Raw genomic sequence first — 18573 nt, forward strand, 5'->3', positions numbered from 1 at the left:
TCTGGTATATGCAGTGAACGTTGGAAGCAAAAAGGAAAAGCCTAGAAGAAGTTATGTAAGTTTTGGTGATGTTTGTTTTGAGATAGAGTTTACAAAGGTATGTTCTGGTAAACTTGTTATATCTCTTAGCAGAGTTGATGTCTTGAGGATCGAGTTTGAGGACATGAAGAAGACCATGCTGAGGATGATGTGGCTAAGCTCGCTCGTCATAATATTGCGTGTACGAAAAGTTATTCAAGTTATGAGGCGAAAGATTAAGATTATCGCTAAGTGTAATGTGTTCGTAATGTGGTCCTATAATAATTAATTGAGGTGGTCTAACAACCGACTCAGGGAATTGTTTTATGGACTCGGTATAATGGAAGAACATTTTCCTTTATCATGGTATGAGAAGATGTGATCGAAGGAATGTAATGTGAATTGATGATAAGCAGTAGGGAGTGCAAAATGCGAAGTTGAGCAGAGTAATGCGGAAGTGAAAGGAACTTCATTGTCGAGGTTTTGCTGAGTGAGCCGAGGTTTGGTATTTGGATCCAAGGTTCGTGATCTGGTTTACAAGCTCTAACAGTGATTGGTCCGGTTGACAGGACAGAGGAAAGAACAAAGGAAAGAAAAAGATAACAGCTAGTTACTTGTTTGAGTAGTAAGCTCTTCTTGTAGCTGAAATTGCATGTTTGGGCAGTGGGCTCAGGGAATTGTTTTATGGACTTGGTATAAAGGAAGAACATTTTCCTTTATCATGGTATGAGAAGATGTGATCGAAGGAATGTAATGTGAATTGATGATAAGTAGTAGAGAGTGCAGAATGTGAAGTTGAGCAGAGCAGTGCGGAAGTGAAAGAAACTTCATTGCCGAGGTTTTGCTGAGTGATCCGAGGTTTGGTATTTGGATCCAAGGTTCGTGACATGGTTTACAAGGTTTGATAGTGATTGGTCAGGTTAACAGGACAGAGAAAAGAACAAAGGAAAGAAAAAGATAACAGTTAATTACTTGTTTGAGTAGTGAGCTCTTCTTGTAGTTGAAATTGCATGCCACTTATTTGAGTAGTGGATTGAAGGTTCGTGACCTGGTTTACAAGGTTTGATAGTGATTGGTCTGGTTGACAAGATAGAGAAAAGAACAAAGGAAAGAAAAAGATAACAGTTAATTACTTGTTTGAGTAGTGAGCTCTTCTTTTAGTTGAAATTGCATGCCACTTATTTGAGTAGCGAGCTCTTCTTGTAGTTGAAATTGCATGTTTGGGCAGTGGGCTCTTCTGGCATACATTATACCACAAGTCCTAACAGGGTTGGAATCTCCTAATAGGGATTCAAAGTCTCCTAACAGGGACTCATTGTACTAAATGTTATAATAGACTCCTAACAGGGTCCATCCTCTAACAAGGAATATTTATATTAGTACATCATCTTGTGGGCATCATTCCCATTGGGGTAATTGTCTATGTGCACTTTATTATGGTTGTAGTTTACTTTGGTTGTGGTTAAGTTTCTTTAATGAAGATAAATGTTTTAATTGTTGGATAACTCACTCACCCCACCCCCGAAAAAAAATAAAATTATTTCTTACTGCTTACTATTAGTGTGCCTTGAGATCTCATGAAAACCACTATGTTTATCCATTCTCCTTAATTGTCTAGTGTTAAGTAATATGAAACTTGAAAAAGGGTTTTCTATTCGATAAAATATGTGCCCATGACACACTTTATGCACATCCAAGAATTTTATTTGTTAATCCTTTCCCGATTGTAAGGAAATCACACCTTGTAGTTGATGATGATCTTTTGATTTGTAGACCAATTTATTACCAAAATGGAATGTGCTAATAGTGCGTTTTTGAGGATATCATAGATTATTTCATCATTAATCTTTCCTTGATCCACATGAAATAACTCTTTTGAGGATTTTTTTTCCACATTCCATTGCTTAGGCAAAATTGCGCCCATGCATTTTGAGGTAGTTGGGGGATATTTTTATTTGACAGCATTCATTGACAAATAGGAATATGTTGTAATGTCCCCACTATTAGGGTTAGTTTGGGACAAGTTATACCTTGGATATTAAATGTTAGAAATTGAACTAAATAAATCTAACTATACTATTCTACCCTCTATCCTAACCCCAACCTGGAAGATGTCTCCATATTAGGATCGATAACCCTCTTGAGGATCCTTAGGTCCTCGGTTATTTCTCCATCTTTTATGGAGTGCTCCCTTTAAGGTCCTTCCCTGGAAGAGACATTCTCTATTCAGGGCCTTCATAACCAATGCATATGTTAACATCAATGGAATATTTTGGCCTTATAATTGAATTAAGATCACTCTCTTCCTACCGGGACTCTCTTGATCTTAAGCTATTAAGATCACTGTCTTCTCAAGATCTTAAACAACTAACTATATTAAGATCACTCTCTTCCCTTGAAAGTGACTCTTTATCTTAAATCATTAAGTCATGTGTGTTATCCATTTCAAATTCCACCTTTACATATACATATGTATATGCATAAATTATCCACAAGTATGATTCATTAATATAAATAAATTTATAACTATAATTAAACAAATATAATCCATAAATATACCTTTCTTACCTTCCTCTTTGCTTGGTCCATTTGGCTCCATCCTTAGTCAACCCTTTTTGTTTCTTCTTATTCAAGAGTCGCAACCTTACATAAGAGGAATTATGTGTTGTGACATTTCTATTATGTAAGGTTGCGACTCTTGAAAAAGTAGCAAGCAACTATTATTAAGTGTTGTGACTTTGTAGGAGATTCCAGAAACTTCCAAAACTGGAGACATAAAAGGCAAGGAAATAGCCAACACTTGGCACCTAACTTGTCACGTATCAAGCAAAATATGAAAGGAACCTATGAAAATTGGAGCTAGAGCTGATTACAACAAAACACCCCCCCCCCCCGAAAAAAAAAAAAAAAGGGCCAATTGTACAAAAAGATAGAGTCCTACGTTTAATGGTTGATGTTTGACTAGGTTACAATAGGTCTAAGAGTTTTTATTTTAAAGATAATTTAATAGTAACATTTGTGGTGGTAAACAAATTGATCATTGGAATTGGTTCTTTGAAATTGACCTTGTTTTCCTTGTGAGCAGTGACAACCCTGCCAACAGTTGGATTAATTGCAATCAAATTGCGATCTTCCTTTGCGTTTGAGAGGGGCAACTCCCTCGTATGATGGGGGTATTTGTAGCTTTTGTGTACTTTTAACTTAGAAGTACATACCTGAGAAAACATTAAACTAAAAAAGAATGAATAACAACAAACCTATGGAAGGCTTACAAATACCAATAGGATTTTAAGCACAAGATAAGTTTTGATATGCAATGGATCAAAACTTCCAGATGTACAATATTTCTCCCAAACCCTCCAAATAGCCACCTCTATTTTGGAACCATAACAACTGTTGTAGCTCCTAATCCACATCAACTAAACACAAGGGTACGCAAATCAACAAGAACATAATATTTAGAGCTGCCAGGAGATATACAAGGATACACTTCTAGCAATGGTTGACTTGAGGACAAGTAAAGTTTAGAGGTGGGTATGATGTAGGCAAGGAACTTACAGGTTTGACATTTGGAGATCATATTACATCTTACCGTGTCAAGACTGCGAAGTACAAGAATTAGAACATAGCACATAGTCTAGGGATACTATTTCTGGGTTAGGTCCCATCTTGTAGATATAAATATATTGTAAAATAGATGGAAAAGTTCATATACTATGAATGCGTAAAGTGATATAAGGGTTTGTATGATATGCTAAATGAATACAATTAATTTTGGGTTTCAGTCCTTTGTGATGTGTATGCTTTTATATTCTGATAACTACACTATCAATTGTGAGGATTTGATGACCTGTTTTCGTTATAAGGCTAAATTCAAGGTGTGAGACTATAAAATTGAAAACTGATTGGGGATGAGAACTACAATCATGTCTCTAGATTTCTTGCTAGTTGTGTTCATTGTTATTAAATCAATACAATTGTTTTTTATGAACTTTGATTTTGCTCTGTTTTGTTATTAATTAGTTTTTATTTTCAAATGGTTGTTGAGATTTGATTTTCATCCAAGACAATTGTATTGAGATGACTTATGAAGGTATAAGAGGCATCTTATAAAATGGTCATCAATTGAAGTTCGTTTGTACAGAGGCGATTCAACAACACTCAAGAGAGTAACAATAAAAAATAGTTAATCCTAAATGACACTTGGTGGGATTGTGTTGAATATAGGTTTAGCTTCATTGAGCCCATCAAGAGTATGATTTGCTTTATTGACATGGATAGGCCATGTTTTAGAGAGTAAGTCATCAACTAAATGCAAGTACATTTTCTTGTGTTTGCGTTGACTCCCAAATAATAAAATATCTCATTAATGAGATTAATAGAAAAAATAGCAAAGGGTACAAGAAATTACTAAACTCCTCAATCCTAACAGGGTTAGTTTGGTTATGAAATGAGTTTACTAATTTTGTAGCCTTAACCAGTCAAATCTTTTCTGCTCTGTAACAAGTATAGGAAAAATGCTCACTTTTGGTGGTACCTCAACAGTGATGCTTTCCCACTCCTCCACCCTTATGCAAGCAACTTTTATTTCAATTTTTAAATTTTTTATAGCGCTCTTTATATTTGTTTTTTTAATTTAAAAAATTGCTATTGACAATTTTATAAACTTAACTTGCCTCAATAATTTGTTCAGTTTACCTTAATGATTTTATTTAATCTATTTTATTAAATGTAATTGATTGGCACGAGTACAATTCTTTTAAAGAGGGGTAAAAGCTTTTATCCAGAGCTATGAACTAGTGAGGCCGGAAATGGGGGACCTCATCCCCAATGGGATTTGGACCTTAATGGCAAGAACAACATGACATCTTAACCATCTCAACATGACACCATGGCATTAACATGAGTAAACTAAAGGGACTAGTTTATTTGCATTACAATGTGACTTTTTACACAGTATTGGGAATACAAGGAATGTGCAACAAAATTGTGCCATGCTGATCCATAGAATACTAACTTGGATGTATCTTTTAGACTTTTACCAAACAATCTTTATCTTTTTAGGAGACAAATAGTTAGCATACTTCTACTGTGTGGTGTTTAGGTTGCACACGGTTCTTATCTTCTGACATCATCCAATGCCAATGATGATGATGATATTGGTCTTGAATCTTGATGATGATCTATGTGATGTTGATTATGAATCCATCTACTCAATTTTGACAAATTGAGCTGACTTTAGATTTTGTTATTGAAATTTGTAATATTTATGGCAGTTTTGTATATTTTCTTTGTTGCCAAATCAATAAACAATATTGAGTTATCATTATAGAATAAACAACTTCTTAACATGACTGATGATGCTGAAACGACCTTTTTCCGGCCCCGCATGGAATGCTTTTGACCCAGAGCTATGAACCAGTGAGGCCACAAATGGACCACCCCATCCCCTGTTAACAAATCTGATGCTTAAACCTGCAAGCACATTGGATCATCAAAAGCACAAATCTGCGATCACAAAGGCCCAGGCAAGGGTTTGAACCTTGGCGGGTATAACAACACAACCACTGCTTAACCAATACACTAGTGATGAATTCATTAAACATTTACTATAAAAAATTAAATTAATAAATATATATCAGATCATTATATTCTAAAATTAGCAAAATAATGTATTATGAAATCATAAAGTATAAAATAAACTACCAAAATAAAATGTTATGGCTAGGGTTAGGAATCATGTTAGAGTTAGGTTTCAGCATTCCAGAAGTAAAAAAATATTGAAATTTTCATAAGCAGATGAAATCATTTTGAGATTAGGGCAAAGAAGTTCCGGTATGTTTAAGAAACCAAAATATCAAACCTAGTTTGATTCTGCTTGGATTTCAAGTTGGACCCAATTTTTAGACATACTGTTGGAATATGCACATAATTCTGATGATTTGGTGACAGCATTCCAGAAGTAAAAAAATATTGAAATTTTCATATAAGCAAATGAAATCATTTTGAGATTTGGCCAAAGAAGTTCCGGTATGTTTCAGAAACCAAAAAATCAAACCCGGTTTGATTCTGCCTGGATTTCAAGTTGGACCCAATTTTTAGACATACTGTTGGAATAGGTACATAATTCTGATGATTTGGTAACTTAGCTCATCATATATGATATGTTTTTATGGACTTTTAAAATATATTTTTGTACATACATAGCCATCGTTTAGCTAGTCCCCAAATTTGCCATACCATTGTAGTGCATCCTCGTACCCCTACCCGATTTTGATTAACTTGGTTATATAGCAAGTCGTCCTTACTTGTCTTTACCAATGTGTGTGAAGCAGGATCCAGCGTTCTAAGTTTCTGCTTTAAGCTATAACATGTTTTCTTAAGTTCCAGGTCCAATTTCTCAGTGTTTGTTAACTTCACTGATTTTAAGCTTGTTATTCAATCAATTCTTTTGTTGACTTGTTTATGTGATTGCATATCAATTGCCGATCAAGACTATAATCAGCCATCGTTTACCCAGACCCCAAATTTACCATACCAATGTAGTTTACCCTTATACTCCTACCCGATTTTGATTAACTTGGTTATATAGCAAGTTGTCCTTATTTGTCTTCACCAATGTGTGTGAAGCAGGATCCAGCCTTCTAAGGTTCCAGGTCCAATTTATAGTCACTGATTTGAAGCTTGTTATTTCATCAATTCTTTTGTTGACTTCTTTAAGTGATTGCATATCAATTGTCGATCAAGACTATAATCAACCATAAGCGGAACTAATTCTGGGCTTTTTTGGCTTTTTACAACTATTCAAATAAGGTATTTCACACATTTTCCAGTTTTATCACTTTTTCAAGAGCATATGTAAGTTAATACTGTTGCCAGACATCCATTGGGTGTTTTTCTGTAGGATGTATGAAGTGTTGCCGTATTAGTAATAATTAGAGTAGACATGTGGAGATTTGATTTGCATTTCTCATTTCTTTTCCTCGTAGAGAAGAATTTAGCAGCATTTTTTAACAGTGGCTACAAATTACTTGCATTTTTGGAGCCATATTTGTTCTGTCCAATCATATTCTGCTTGGATCCTCTAAGTAAAACTAATATTTTACAATGGCAGGAAGATGATGAAGAAACATTGGAAGCTGACGAAGCACTGATAACTGAAGATGAGCGAAGAGCAGAACTTTCAGCTCTTCAAGATGAAAGTGATTTACCATTAGAGGAGCTTCTTAAACGTTACAGACAAGATGAAGGTGAGATCCTTTTTTATAATCATGATAGGTGACATATGGGAATTTGCTGATCTTTGTTTGTCCATTTTCTTTATGAAGCAGTTGTTTGAATTATGGAAGTGTCTGTTGCTAATTGAACTAAATATTGTACAGGTAGTGAGAGTGCAGAGCATCATTCTGAAAATGATACTGAAGAACATGAACCAGATATTGAGGATAATACTTCAAATCCTGAAACAGTAACAAAACACATTGACTTTACAGAGGAAAGTAATGAAGAAGGTATTCATAACACAAAGTTTCAATCTCCAGGAGAGGAGACTACTAATGAGCATCATCAAAATAATGAGCTAGGTAACACCCTTCCGTTAGAAAAAAGGAGTTCTGATTTCACCATTCATGTTGATGTCAAATTTTGAGCATTTTTTATAGATCAGTATAGTGGTGGGAAGATTTAAATCCTTGCTATTAAAGTGCTTTGAAATCTCATGGAAAACTACTCAATTTTTTCAGGTGATAAAAGTAGTCTCTCTGGAGCTTTATTGCCTGCTTCTGATGTTGTGCAAGATATGACTCCCACTGACCAGAATTTGAAGGTCAGAAGTTTTACAAGTAGACAAAGGACAGCTATGGAGGATACAGTTACACCAGACTCCGGAAATGAAACGGTAAGAGCCTGATACTCTAAAATCATAACTGTTTTTAATTTAGTGTGATTGTAGCATTTAGTGCATAAGGTGTCTATGCCCCATCATGAAGCCCACTGCCCTGTTCAAATCCATCAAAGTCCGATTCTGTCATTTGCCAAGTCTTGAGTCAAAACACAAGGACTCAAGGGAATGCTTGCATTTAGATGAGGTGTGGTTTAGTAAGTTTAGTCATTTTGTCTCTTGCAGGCTTTTTGATTGAGATGAAGCCTAGGCCAGCGTGGTCTCCCATCAATACAAACTCGCCTGTTACTGGCAGATTGACTAAGATAAGCATGTCTGCTGCAGGATGATGGGGAGTATATCACTGGCGCTCTTGCAGGAGAAGAAGAGGTATTGTTCACTCCTAAGCCTTTACAGTTTAAATTTTGTTTTTGCGGCTGGTACAACTCTTAACTGGTATGCCCTATCAGATTCTTCTCTTCTTGTCTATACGATTCTTTATGTTGAATTTCAATGTTATAGATTTGACGGTTTTTAAACCACATGCATCTTGTCAGTGTAGCATTTTCCTTTAAGTGACACGTAAAGGAGAATGACTGGAAAGAAAAAGATTGATTTTGCTGTGCTTGCAGGATGATGAAGCTACTTTGCTTGAAGAGGAGGAGTTGGCTAGAAAAGAAGGCAATGACACGACAGAGGTGAGATGGACACTTTAGCCTTAATTGGATATCTTGCTTCAGTTTCAGAATCTTCAGAAAACTTGTCCCAAAATTTGTATAGTCAAACAGTAACACTGCTTCTATCATGTCTGTAGCTATGGCAAGTCTATTTACCAACAGTTCAGCAAATCAAGCTCCTAAACCCACACAATAAAATAAAGTTCTTAGAAATGCTTTCATTATTTATGTGGAAGATAATGGTATGTGGTATCAGCATTTTTGTTAGAAGATAATGGTATGTGGTATCAGCATTTATGTGATGATGCAATGTACGCAGGCTGGTTTTAGTTCTACTGGATTAGAAGATATGAATTATCAAATTGTGAATTTACTGCTTACTGTTAGAATATGAATAACAATAACAATTTGTAATGAATTATGCATTTAATATTTTCTTTTAGGCAAATGAACCTACCACATTTAGATATAAAACAATAGTATGTCGAAGCATGGAAGAGTTGGTCTTAAGATAGTACCATATCCTTAGTGTAACAGTTTATCTATTTGTTAACTTTACTTAGGATGATAGGATATTTAAGATTTCACATAGGTGGCTAGTAATAAAATGTGTAATCCTTGATTTGAGTTCATTAATTGTGATCACCCTTTCTTCACTTTTTGATTGATGTAAGTTATGTGCTTCATCTATCTAATCTAGGGTTTGTTACATCCCAATTTGTTACATCCCAATTTTTGACCTAATTTAAAATATAGCCGTTGAAGTTTACATGAAGTTAGTTGACAGTTAAATTGGTTATAATTTTGTGAAATGGTAAGATAGTCGTTATAATTTCAAGTGAAGATAACATGCTAGTTGATCATTTATCACGAATTCATGGAATTGAAAAGATGGTTAACCGTTATGATTATTTATGATTAAATAATTTATTATGATAATATAATTTAACTGTGGAGAATTTCCTTGTAGGAAGCACGTCGAAAGGGTGGAAGCATTGTCAGAAAAGAATTAGGCAGGAGCATCACCATCACTGGACAAATGGGTTGAGGACCTAGCGACTTGAAATAGGATACATCTGTGGGACCCGCATGAGCTATTTAAATAAATAATTTGAGAAACATAAATAATTGAGTTAAAATATAAAACGTACCTCAAAGAATTTTAAATGATCTTTCATCATATTATTATAATAAATATTTATATACGTACATATAGATATAAAAATGAAATGATAATTTAATAAATTGATGTCACCTCATTAATATAATAAATTGATGTCACCTCATTAATATATTACTTGTATTTATATAAATATAAAATAATAATAATATTCGAACTATAATCTTCCAACTTTATTTTTCCGTTTTAATATTCTTTTGCTTTTAACTGATTAACATTTGGCATGATAAATTAGCAATAATCAAATTATAATCTTTCCAACTCTTTCTTCCTACTTTTTAATTTCCTTTCTTTTGTAATCGATTTAAAATGCTTGGTGTTTTGAATGGGCAAATAATCTCTTGAGTTCTGGAAGCCAAGAAGTCACGGCTTGCTTCTTTATATGGAAGCCGTGAGAGGAGTCGGACCAGATATATCTTGCACACTCGGCTATGTTTTCCTTTACTTTCTGTCTGCCACCCACATCACCCGACTTCACACAATTCTGTGTACTGTAATCCCCTTTCATTCCAGTGTAAACTTCCATTTTCAAGCAGAATCTCTGCCATATGAACTCGGGCCATTGAGAAATAAGTAGTCTACACTTGGATAAGTCTGTAGTGTTTTAAAGAGGGCAGATTCCCAATCGATTGCAAGGCTTCAGACCTATTAAGAAGATACATCAGATTTTATTTATTGTATAAGTGTTAATATCTTTGTATATGCTACCGTATGTATTTCTTTCTTCTGAGGTTGAAGCCGCCTTTATACTTTGAAAGATCGATTGAAGAAGGGCAGATATCTAGTGTCAAGCAAAGTTCAGGCAACTCTATATAGTATACTAGGTCATGTGAATGATCAGTCTTTCCATATTGTTAAATTTATTTCTTCATAATCAGCTAAGCTTTCCTATTTCCATAACAATAGAATTGCAAGATATAATCAATCTTGAACAATCACAGGAAAACCTTGTTATGATCCATAGTAAAGTACCAAGTCTTGGAATCATAAAGTATTAAACCAATGGAACCTAAAATACAGAGAATTTTTGTAAGTTTTAAAACATGGAAATGTGAAATGCTAGAAGCAATCAATTGCCATTAATTGATATCTTGTTTGAATTTACTAATTGAACTTCTTTAATTTAGCCTTGTTCATGGCAAGAGATAACCAAGTAACCAAAGTATGGATCCATAATCATTATGTCATTGGACATTACTACTAAACAATCAATTCTGAAATCTTTAAAGAACATAATCATGTAATCACAGATTGTGATAAGCTGGAATATATGCTAATTATGAAATAGTTGAGAATCAACAAGACAAATCGGTTGTACTGAGAAATAGGAATATACAATAATGTGAAATAGAATCAGATATAACATAACAATGTTTATTATCATTTTTAATACAAATTTTTAGATACCGGGATACTCAGTGGATGACAAGGTGTCTCCTGTCTATTTAGGGTAGGGAGGGCCTTTCTCGATAGAGATTGTGTAGGGATAAGTTAGGGTCCGAGGTTGGGTGGTTAAGCCCTTGACAAAGTTTCACCTCTTCCAAGTTGTCGGACGTACAATAGGCAAAGATTAACTATACATTCAATTGTTTGTCGGAATAGGTATTTTTACTTTTATGATGTATATGCAAGACTAAGGCAAGATTAATTGAGTTATATCATCGTTACAGTTAGTTGCGAAAGAAAGATTTATCTGATGGATTGTTATTTCAGTCTTTCATTTATACGAATAATAAATATGGGCATATCTTTTAATCTTATGATATTGCCACAGTTAAGCAATCGAAAGGAAAGAAATGATACAGTGGTATCAGAAGCCCTAATTGATATCGTGGTATTTGATGCCCTAAATGATACAGTGGTATCCGAAGTCCTAAATAATCCAATTGTAATCGATGCCCTAATTGATACAGTGGTATGTGATGCCTTAATTTTAAATAGTGGTATTTAATGGTAATCATCATTTGATTTCGATATAGTAGTATTGATGGAAGTCGTTATATGAGATTGTTATAGTAGTATTTGTGGACTAATTTGGGTGATTGCAGAAACATCCCTACAATGATTTCTCGGTTCAAATTCCATGGTATGTGGATTTTAATTTGTATAGTAAATTCATTGATGGTGTTTTAATTTCTTAGTTAAGAAATTTTGATTAACTGATTTTAACCATCAATCTCTTTCATATGAATGAAACTGATTTAACCATCTTCCTATGAAAATGAAGTAATATCTATATTTCTTCCAGTATGCTAGTTGTTAATTTAGACTCGGGAAAAGTGGTCGTTACACAATTGGCTGAGTTAACCTTTTGTGTTAAAGATATGCTTAGAAATAAAGATAAACATCAATAAACAAATTGTAGAACAATATGACAACAATTTATTTTGGGAAAACTCTCCAACATGAGGGGGAAAACCCAACCACATCGAGAAAAAAATTCTCTTGAATTAAATAATAGAGGTCAAGAGTACAATGCTTTTCAACTGAATACCATTATCATACAAAGTAATCATATATATATATATATATATATATATATATATATATATATATATATATATATATATATATATATATATATATATATATATATATTGAATTGAGAGACTTCATATTCTAACCAAAAGTCTCTTCATTTTCAAAATGGGAGTCTCGTCATATTTCCAAACACGTCTCATGTCTCTTCATATAATAAAATGTCAGATATTTAGGGTGAGATACCTAGCACGCTTGAATGCCACATTGTGCTCATTTGGTTATAAGAAAGATACAAATAAATATGATGGAAATACCATCATAAATCTCTTCTCTAGCAATATTAGGGTAACGATCTCTATAGCAGCTATAATTTTCAACACTCTCTCTTAGCAAGCGATAAATCTTTAGTATGACATGCACACGTAGCTGCAACCAAAAATGTCAATAACAAATTCTCGCCATAGAGTATCTCATGGAGTCGCACATGACTTCCACCATGCCTATTTGCAAAGGGAGGAATGAGGGTTTCCACTTTAGACTTCTCTCAGAGAAGAATGCATTTCTATCATGCCTACTCGCATAGGGTGGCATCGGGGCCTTCACCTCAGACTTCTCCCATAGAAGAATGCATCTCCACCATGCCTACTTGCAAACTTCTCCTTCACAAAGAACTCATTAACACCATCTATAAGAATGGTTGAGATTATATTGCAACGGAGACTCCCTCTCAACAGGAGCAACATTTTCACTGCTTTGATCATCGCAATACGAGAGCTGATTCCAAGTTGACTAAACATGGAGCTTTAGTAGATACACTTCCACACAAACTTGCAAAGAATAGGCATTATCCCTCTGTCAGACAAGCTCCCTCTGAAGTTGAACAGTCTCCCTCTGAATATGATATATATCTGTCTTCAACGAAACTAATCATAATAACAACCTGTATATGATCTTCCTCCTAAATGAAGATATGTATCATCAATTCAGTCCCATGACTGCAAGCAGTGTCCCAATGTTAATTTCAACAGTCCATGTTTTTGCATATAATCTCTCATCATCCCATTGCTTCTTGATCTCTCCTGTAACCGAGATAGATTAATAATAAGTTAATAACTCATAAATCAGCCTATCATGAAGATAAATATAGAGGTCAATTCTAAAAAGCATGCACTATTCTTGGTTATATAACAAAAAATTCATGATCAATATTCAAAGATATAAATCATAGAATACCTATCTCTTTGTAGTACACTATTCTTAGTGATATAACAAAAAATACATGATCAATATTCAAAGATATAAATAATAGAATACCAATCTCTTTGTAGTCTAATCTCAGCATACACAGAAATATGGATCAATACACAATGATCTCTTCTAACAATATTGAACAATAACCGCAGACCAACCGACATTCAAACGGTGATCATAACACCTGCTAAACTGAATGCGACCACGACAATAAATGGTATGCACACTTGAAGATCTGCTCCATGATTTGATTATACATGCTAATCTTACCTCCTGTAGATTTCAAACTTCAATGCTGCCAAAAATCTCTCCAAAATTTTGCAGCTAAAATCTTTGTCCCTTGTTGAAGGCAACAATTATTCAGTGATCTCTCAATGATCAGACCCAAGAAAAATGTTTCTTTTAACTCACAATACACAACCATTTTATGCTCAAAATAATCTCAACAAAATCATATGAATTGCTCATACATAGAGCATATAATTAACTTCTGAACCATTCAGAGAATTAATCTCAGAGTCAAAATGATAATTATATAACAATATCTCTGCCAGTAATCAAATTGAGAGAGAGAGAGAGAGTGGAAAGAAATGTCAATAAATTGCACCTCCAAGGGCAAAAAAAGATTCTGACTAGCAAAAATGCTTGAACATAAGTATTCACCACCTGATTTCATGAACCAAGAAAGAGGCGGAAGTCTTAATGATTCAGAGAAAATTGCCTAATGATCACACATGATTGAGAGCAGTCATATAATACATATATCTAAATCCCAGAAAACAAAAGCACCGTGATACCGAAGAAGAGTAGAAATGGCAAAGCACAACACATAGACATGGTAACACTGCTGACTTTTGAAACCTGTATATCACATCAGCGAGTGATCACAGCCATGGAATAGAGAAACAACACAAGGCTGACAAAGCTGAATATCAATTGATGAACTGTTGCCCATAATACCTATGAACTGTCATTCATAAATTGCACGAGTCCAAACAAATAAATTTGTTGCAATAAGCATATGCACAATGCCAAGCTAACGTGGAATATGGAATCACATGGTGTGGGTGTGAAGAATTTTTATTACGATGCTGGGATACATGATGCCAACATACTTAGGGTGCCAAGTCACCATTATAATTACCAACAAACAATAATAGACAAGTAAAAAGAGGTGCCAAAGAACCGCCATGAAATGAAGCTCACTGAAACTCACGATAATAAAGGAGAAGGAACGAAAAAAAACAATAATAAATAAGAGAAACTCCCTTAATTTGCTGTTATAACCTGGCTCTAATAGCATTTTAAATATATGCCCATAAATAAAGATAAACAACAATAAACAAAATGAAGAACAATAAGACTTATAAAGACGCGCCTTTTAATTTTGGGAAACCCTCCAACTTGTGGGGAAAAACCTAGCCACACCCAAACAAATCATATGCACAATGCTATGCCAGTGTGTAATATGGAATCACACGTTGCGAGGAATTTTTATTACGATGCTAGGATACATGATGCCAACATACTTAGGGTGCCAGGTCACCATTATAATTACCAATGAACAATAATAGATAAGTAAAATCAGATGCCGAAGAACCGCCATGAAATGAAGCCCACTGAAACTCACGATAATAAAGGAGAAGGAACCAAAAAGAACAATAATAAACAAGAGAAACTCTCTTATTTGCTGTTATCTAACATGGCTCTAATACCATGTTAAAGATATACCCATAAATAAAGATAAACAACAATAAACAAAATGAAGAACAACAAGACACAACATTTTATCCTTGGAAATCCCTCCAACTTGTGGGCAAAAATCCAGCCACGCCCAAGCAAATCTCTCTTTTATTAAATAATAGAGATCCGGGTACAATGATTTTTAACTGAATACCGTACTTATCACACAAAACAATCATATATATATATATATATATATATATATATAGAATTCAGAGACTTAATATGATAATTGAAAGTCTCTTCATTTTCAAAAGGTGACTCTTCATATTTCCAAATGCATATCTCTTTGCATGTTGCATGTCTCTTCATATAATAAATTGTCTGATATTTAGGGTGAGACACCTAGCACACCTTGAATGCTGCATCATGCTCACTTGGTTATATGAAAGATACAAATAAATGACAGAAATATCATCATAAATCTTCTCTGGCAAATATCAGAGGTAAAGATCTCTATCACAGCTATAATCTTCAATATTTTGGACATGTGCTCTCTTGACTAACTCATTCAAAAGGGCTCATGTATGTGGATTTTACTCATTTTACTAATTTTTTTGTATTTTGTTTTAAATAAAACTAAGTGCCTGATAAACTTTATAGTATGATTGGTGACACTGGCCCAGCATGCCCTCTTGCACCACTTGAAGCGCTTTTGACCTGGAACAATAAACCTGTGAGGCCACAAACGGGACCTCATCCTCTTATTACAAAGCTGGGGCCCAGACCTGCCAGCAAATTTTATCAGCAAAAGCACAAGCCTACAATCACAATGGTCCAGCTGGGTTTGGACCTGGGTGGGGACAACACCACCACCACTAACCAACATACTAAGTGGTCAACCCCACTCATTGTGCTATTGCTTAATTCATTCAATTATAATGAAATAATGCTATACTTATTTGCTGTTTTGTGGTTAACTTAATTCAGACAGTAGGTCCCAGATTAATTTTGTCCATCACATAAACTAACCAGTACGTTGCAAGTAATATTTTCCTGCCTTCATTATTTTGATTTAAACATGGGAGGTTGTGAAGTATTAATTAACTAAAACATTTAATTAGTGTTGGGGAGTGGGATGGTTTTGGAATGTAAATGCATATATATGTAAGTTGTACTGAGGGGATAGTTGAAAGCATTTACCACTCAAAGATGTAAGAGAAGGATTTAGTATTGCAAGTAAGAATACTGCATTGATGAATTATTCTTTTTAATTATACCTGCTCCCTTTTCTGCCATGTTTCCATCTGAACCTTATTTTGGAAATCTGGGTTTGGTGATCATTAAATTGTCATGATTCATAAATGAAATGTATGTTACTACATGACCCTTATACATGTTCAAGAATCAAAATTTTCAAAGTGCAACAACCATCTATAGCGACAATGTATTGATTTCTCTTCCTTCTAAAATCTGTGCAGTTTTAAACTAGAAGATAAATCTGATCATCATGATGAACAAATGATTCTTCTAGTATGTTTTTATCCAGTATGTCTTGATCTAGTGCCTCTGCTACTTCTGTCTCTCTTTCCAAATTTAGTGAGATCTCACTCAATGACCATTACATTTGTGTGTTGACAATCAAGTCTGCATTTGGATTGATGTAATCCATGTTGATTGCTATAATGTCTCTTTTTTGAAATGGGATTTAATAATAAACAATAATAATAAATTAAGATACATAATTTTGTGTGACAATTAATATTCAATGAAGTTTAATGAATGATCAAAAGACACAATTTGAAGAGTTATGAGTATTGATGGATTAAGGTAGAAGGGAGAGACTAGAAGAGGATGTCAAAAGGAAGCAATCAATCAATTCGGAAATAAATAATTATTGTCAAAAGGCAGCAATGAAAGGTGGTGACTCCAAGAAATGGATATCATGGGCAAATGATTTCATTGAGAGAATCTTTGAATTTATCATCAATTCATAAAGGAAACAAGCTTTCGACCAATCAACCAATTTTTTTATTTAAATAATAAATAAAATCATAAATTCATTCAATTAAGAATTGAGCAATTGAGCAAATCAATGAATCATCAAAACATCAGATATTCAAACATCCATTTAAAACACCAATTCATTCAAATGACAAGTCAAACAAGCTTCAAATCATCAACGAAATTCTATCGATTGAGAAAATCAATTTAAGCATCAATCATTTACAGAAGTATTCAAGTATTATTCATATCTTGACTTGCCGACTGGGTAAGAAATACTAATAAGCAAAGGCAATTACACATAAATTAATAATCTAGCAAATGCATCAAACAATTGATTTTTTATTTAAGTATCAAGTAAAATGGGAAGGATGAAACCTCTTCCAAGCTCATGATAATTGGAAGGACAGAACTGTTCATGCTCTTACAAAGTTTGGCTGAAAATTGAAATTCTGTTTGAGGAGAACAAGAACCCTCCAAGGCGTGGTAAAAGTTGGAAGGACACAATCCCTTTCATGCTATCTGGCAGGATAAGGACAACTTGTTTTGGTCTTGTCAGCTTTGATAGGAGTGAATACTTCCAATTCAGCAGATTTGTAATGCATCAAACAATCAGTTTTTCATTTGAGGAAGTATCTTGCAAATAGGAAGCACAGAACCCCTTCCAAGCTCACTGGATTTTTTATTTGCTCTGTACCTCATTTGCATTCTTGTCAAACACCCCATCAAAACAATTATTGGCACACCTCCCTTTCTAGATTTTCCAAATTTGGAGAGTACAATGAGGATTCACTTGCAAACATTTGCTTCAAAGAAGGCATTGCATTCTCTGCTAAAGTGACGAACAGAAAATGTGAAGAAAACAAGGGTTTTTAGAATTGAAAAATCATAAATTTTTAGTAGCATAGCAACAGGATTTGACATTTGGAAAAGCAAAAACAAAACAAAACAAATAAAGGGAGATTCACTTAAATTCATTTCGATCGTTATTTAAATTTTTAATTGATATGTCCAATCAGTTGATAATCATTTTACCCTTCTGTGTTTGCACCAGCTAAATATGAAAATGAGTAAAAAGATGTAATCCCAGCCGTCTTCTCTTTACTAGTAGAGTATCACAAGGATTCAGTTCCCTACTTGGTGCTGGCTTGAAAGCCTTTGTCGAGTTGGTCAAGGGGCAGAAATTGCTTGGTTCCTATCCATGATCTATTGAATAGATTTTATGTAGTTAGGTGGAGGAGCAATATTAACAACACTAGATTTCTTCCTGTTTGAATATTAAAAAAGCCTAAGTATGCCCTTATCAAATTCTATTGCTGAGGTAGTTATGAAGTCCAGCTCCTATTGGTCAATGTGGGATTAGGATATGTTCAAAGCTGTAGAAATTTCATACAAGAAAG

At 34.1% G+C, this 18573-nt stretch overlaps 1 protein-coding gene across 2 annotated transcripts in view; it reads left to right on the forward strand.

Moving 5' to 3' along the window:
- PIE1 (SNF2 domain-containing protein / helicase domain-containing protein) overlaps positions 1-18573 on the forward strand; it is a 58926-nt gene that overhangs the window by 31196 nt on the left and 9157 nt on the right. For both annotated transcript variants that reach the window (XM_089823046.1, XM_089823047.1), the window contains 5 exons: positions 7133-7268; positions 7401-7601; positions 7761-7915; positions 8243-8287; positions 8530-8595. In XM_089823046.1, the coding sequence (XP_089679172.1) occupies positions 7133-7268; positions 7401-7601; positions 7761-7915; positions 8243-8287; positions 8530-8595 (603 nt within the window). The remainder of the gene's footprint in view (positions 1-7132; positions 7269-7400; positions 7602-7760; positions 7916-8242; positions 8288-8529; positions 8596-18573) is intronic.

The sequence above is a fragment of the Cupressus sempervirens genome, chromosome 3 (genome assembly GCF_028749045.1).
Source record: "Cupressus sempervirens isolate cs-2001-9-10 chromosome 3, ASM2874904v1, whole genome shotgun sequence".
NCBI classification, from domain to species: domain Eukaryota; kingdom Viridiplantae; phylum Streptophyta; class Pinopsida; order Cupressales; family Cupressaceae; genus Cupressus; species Cupressus sempervirens.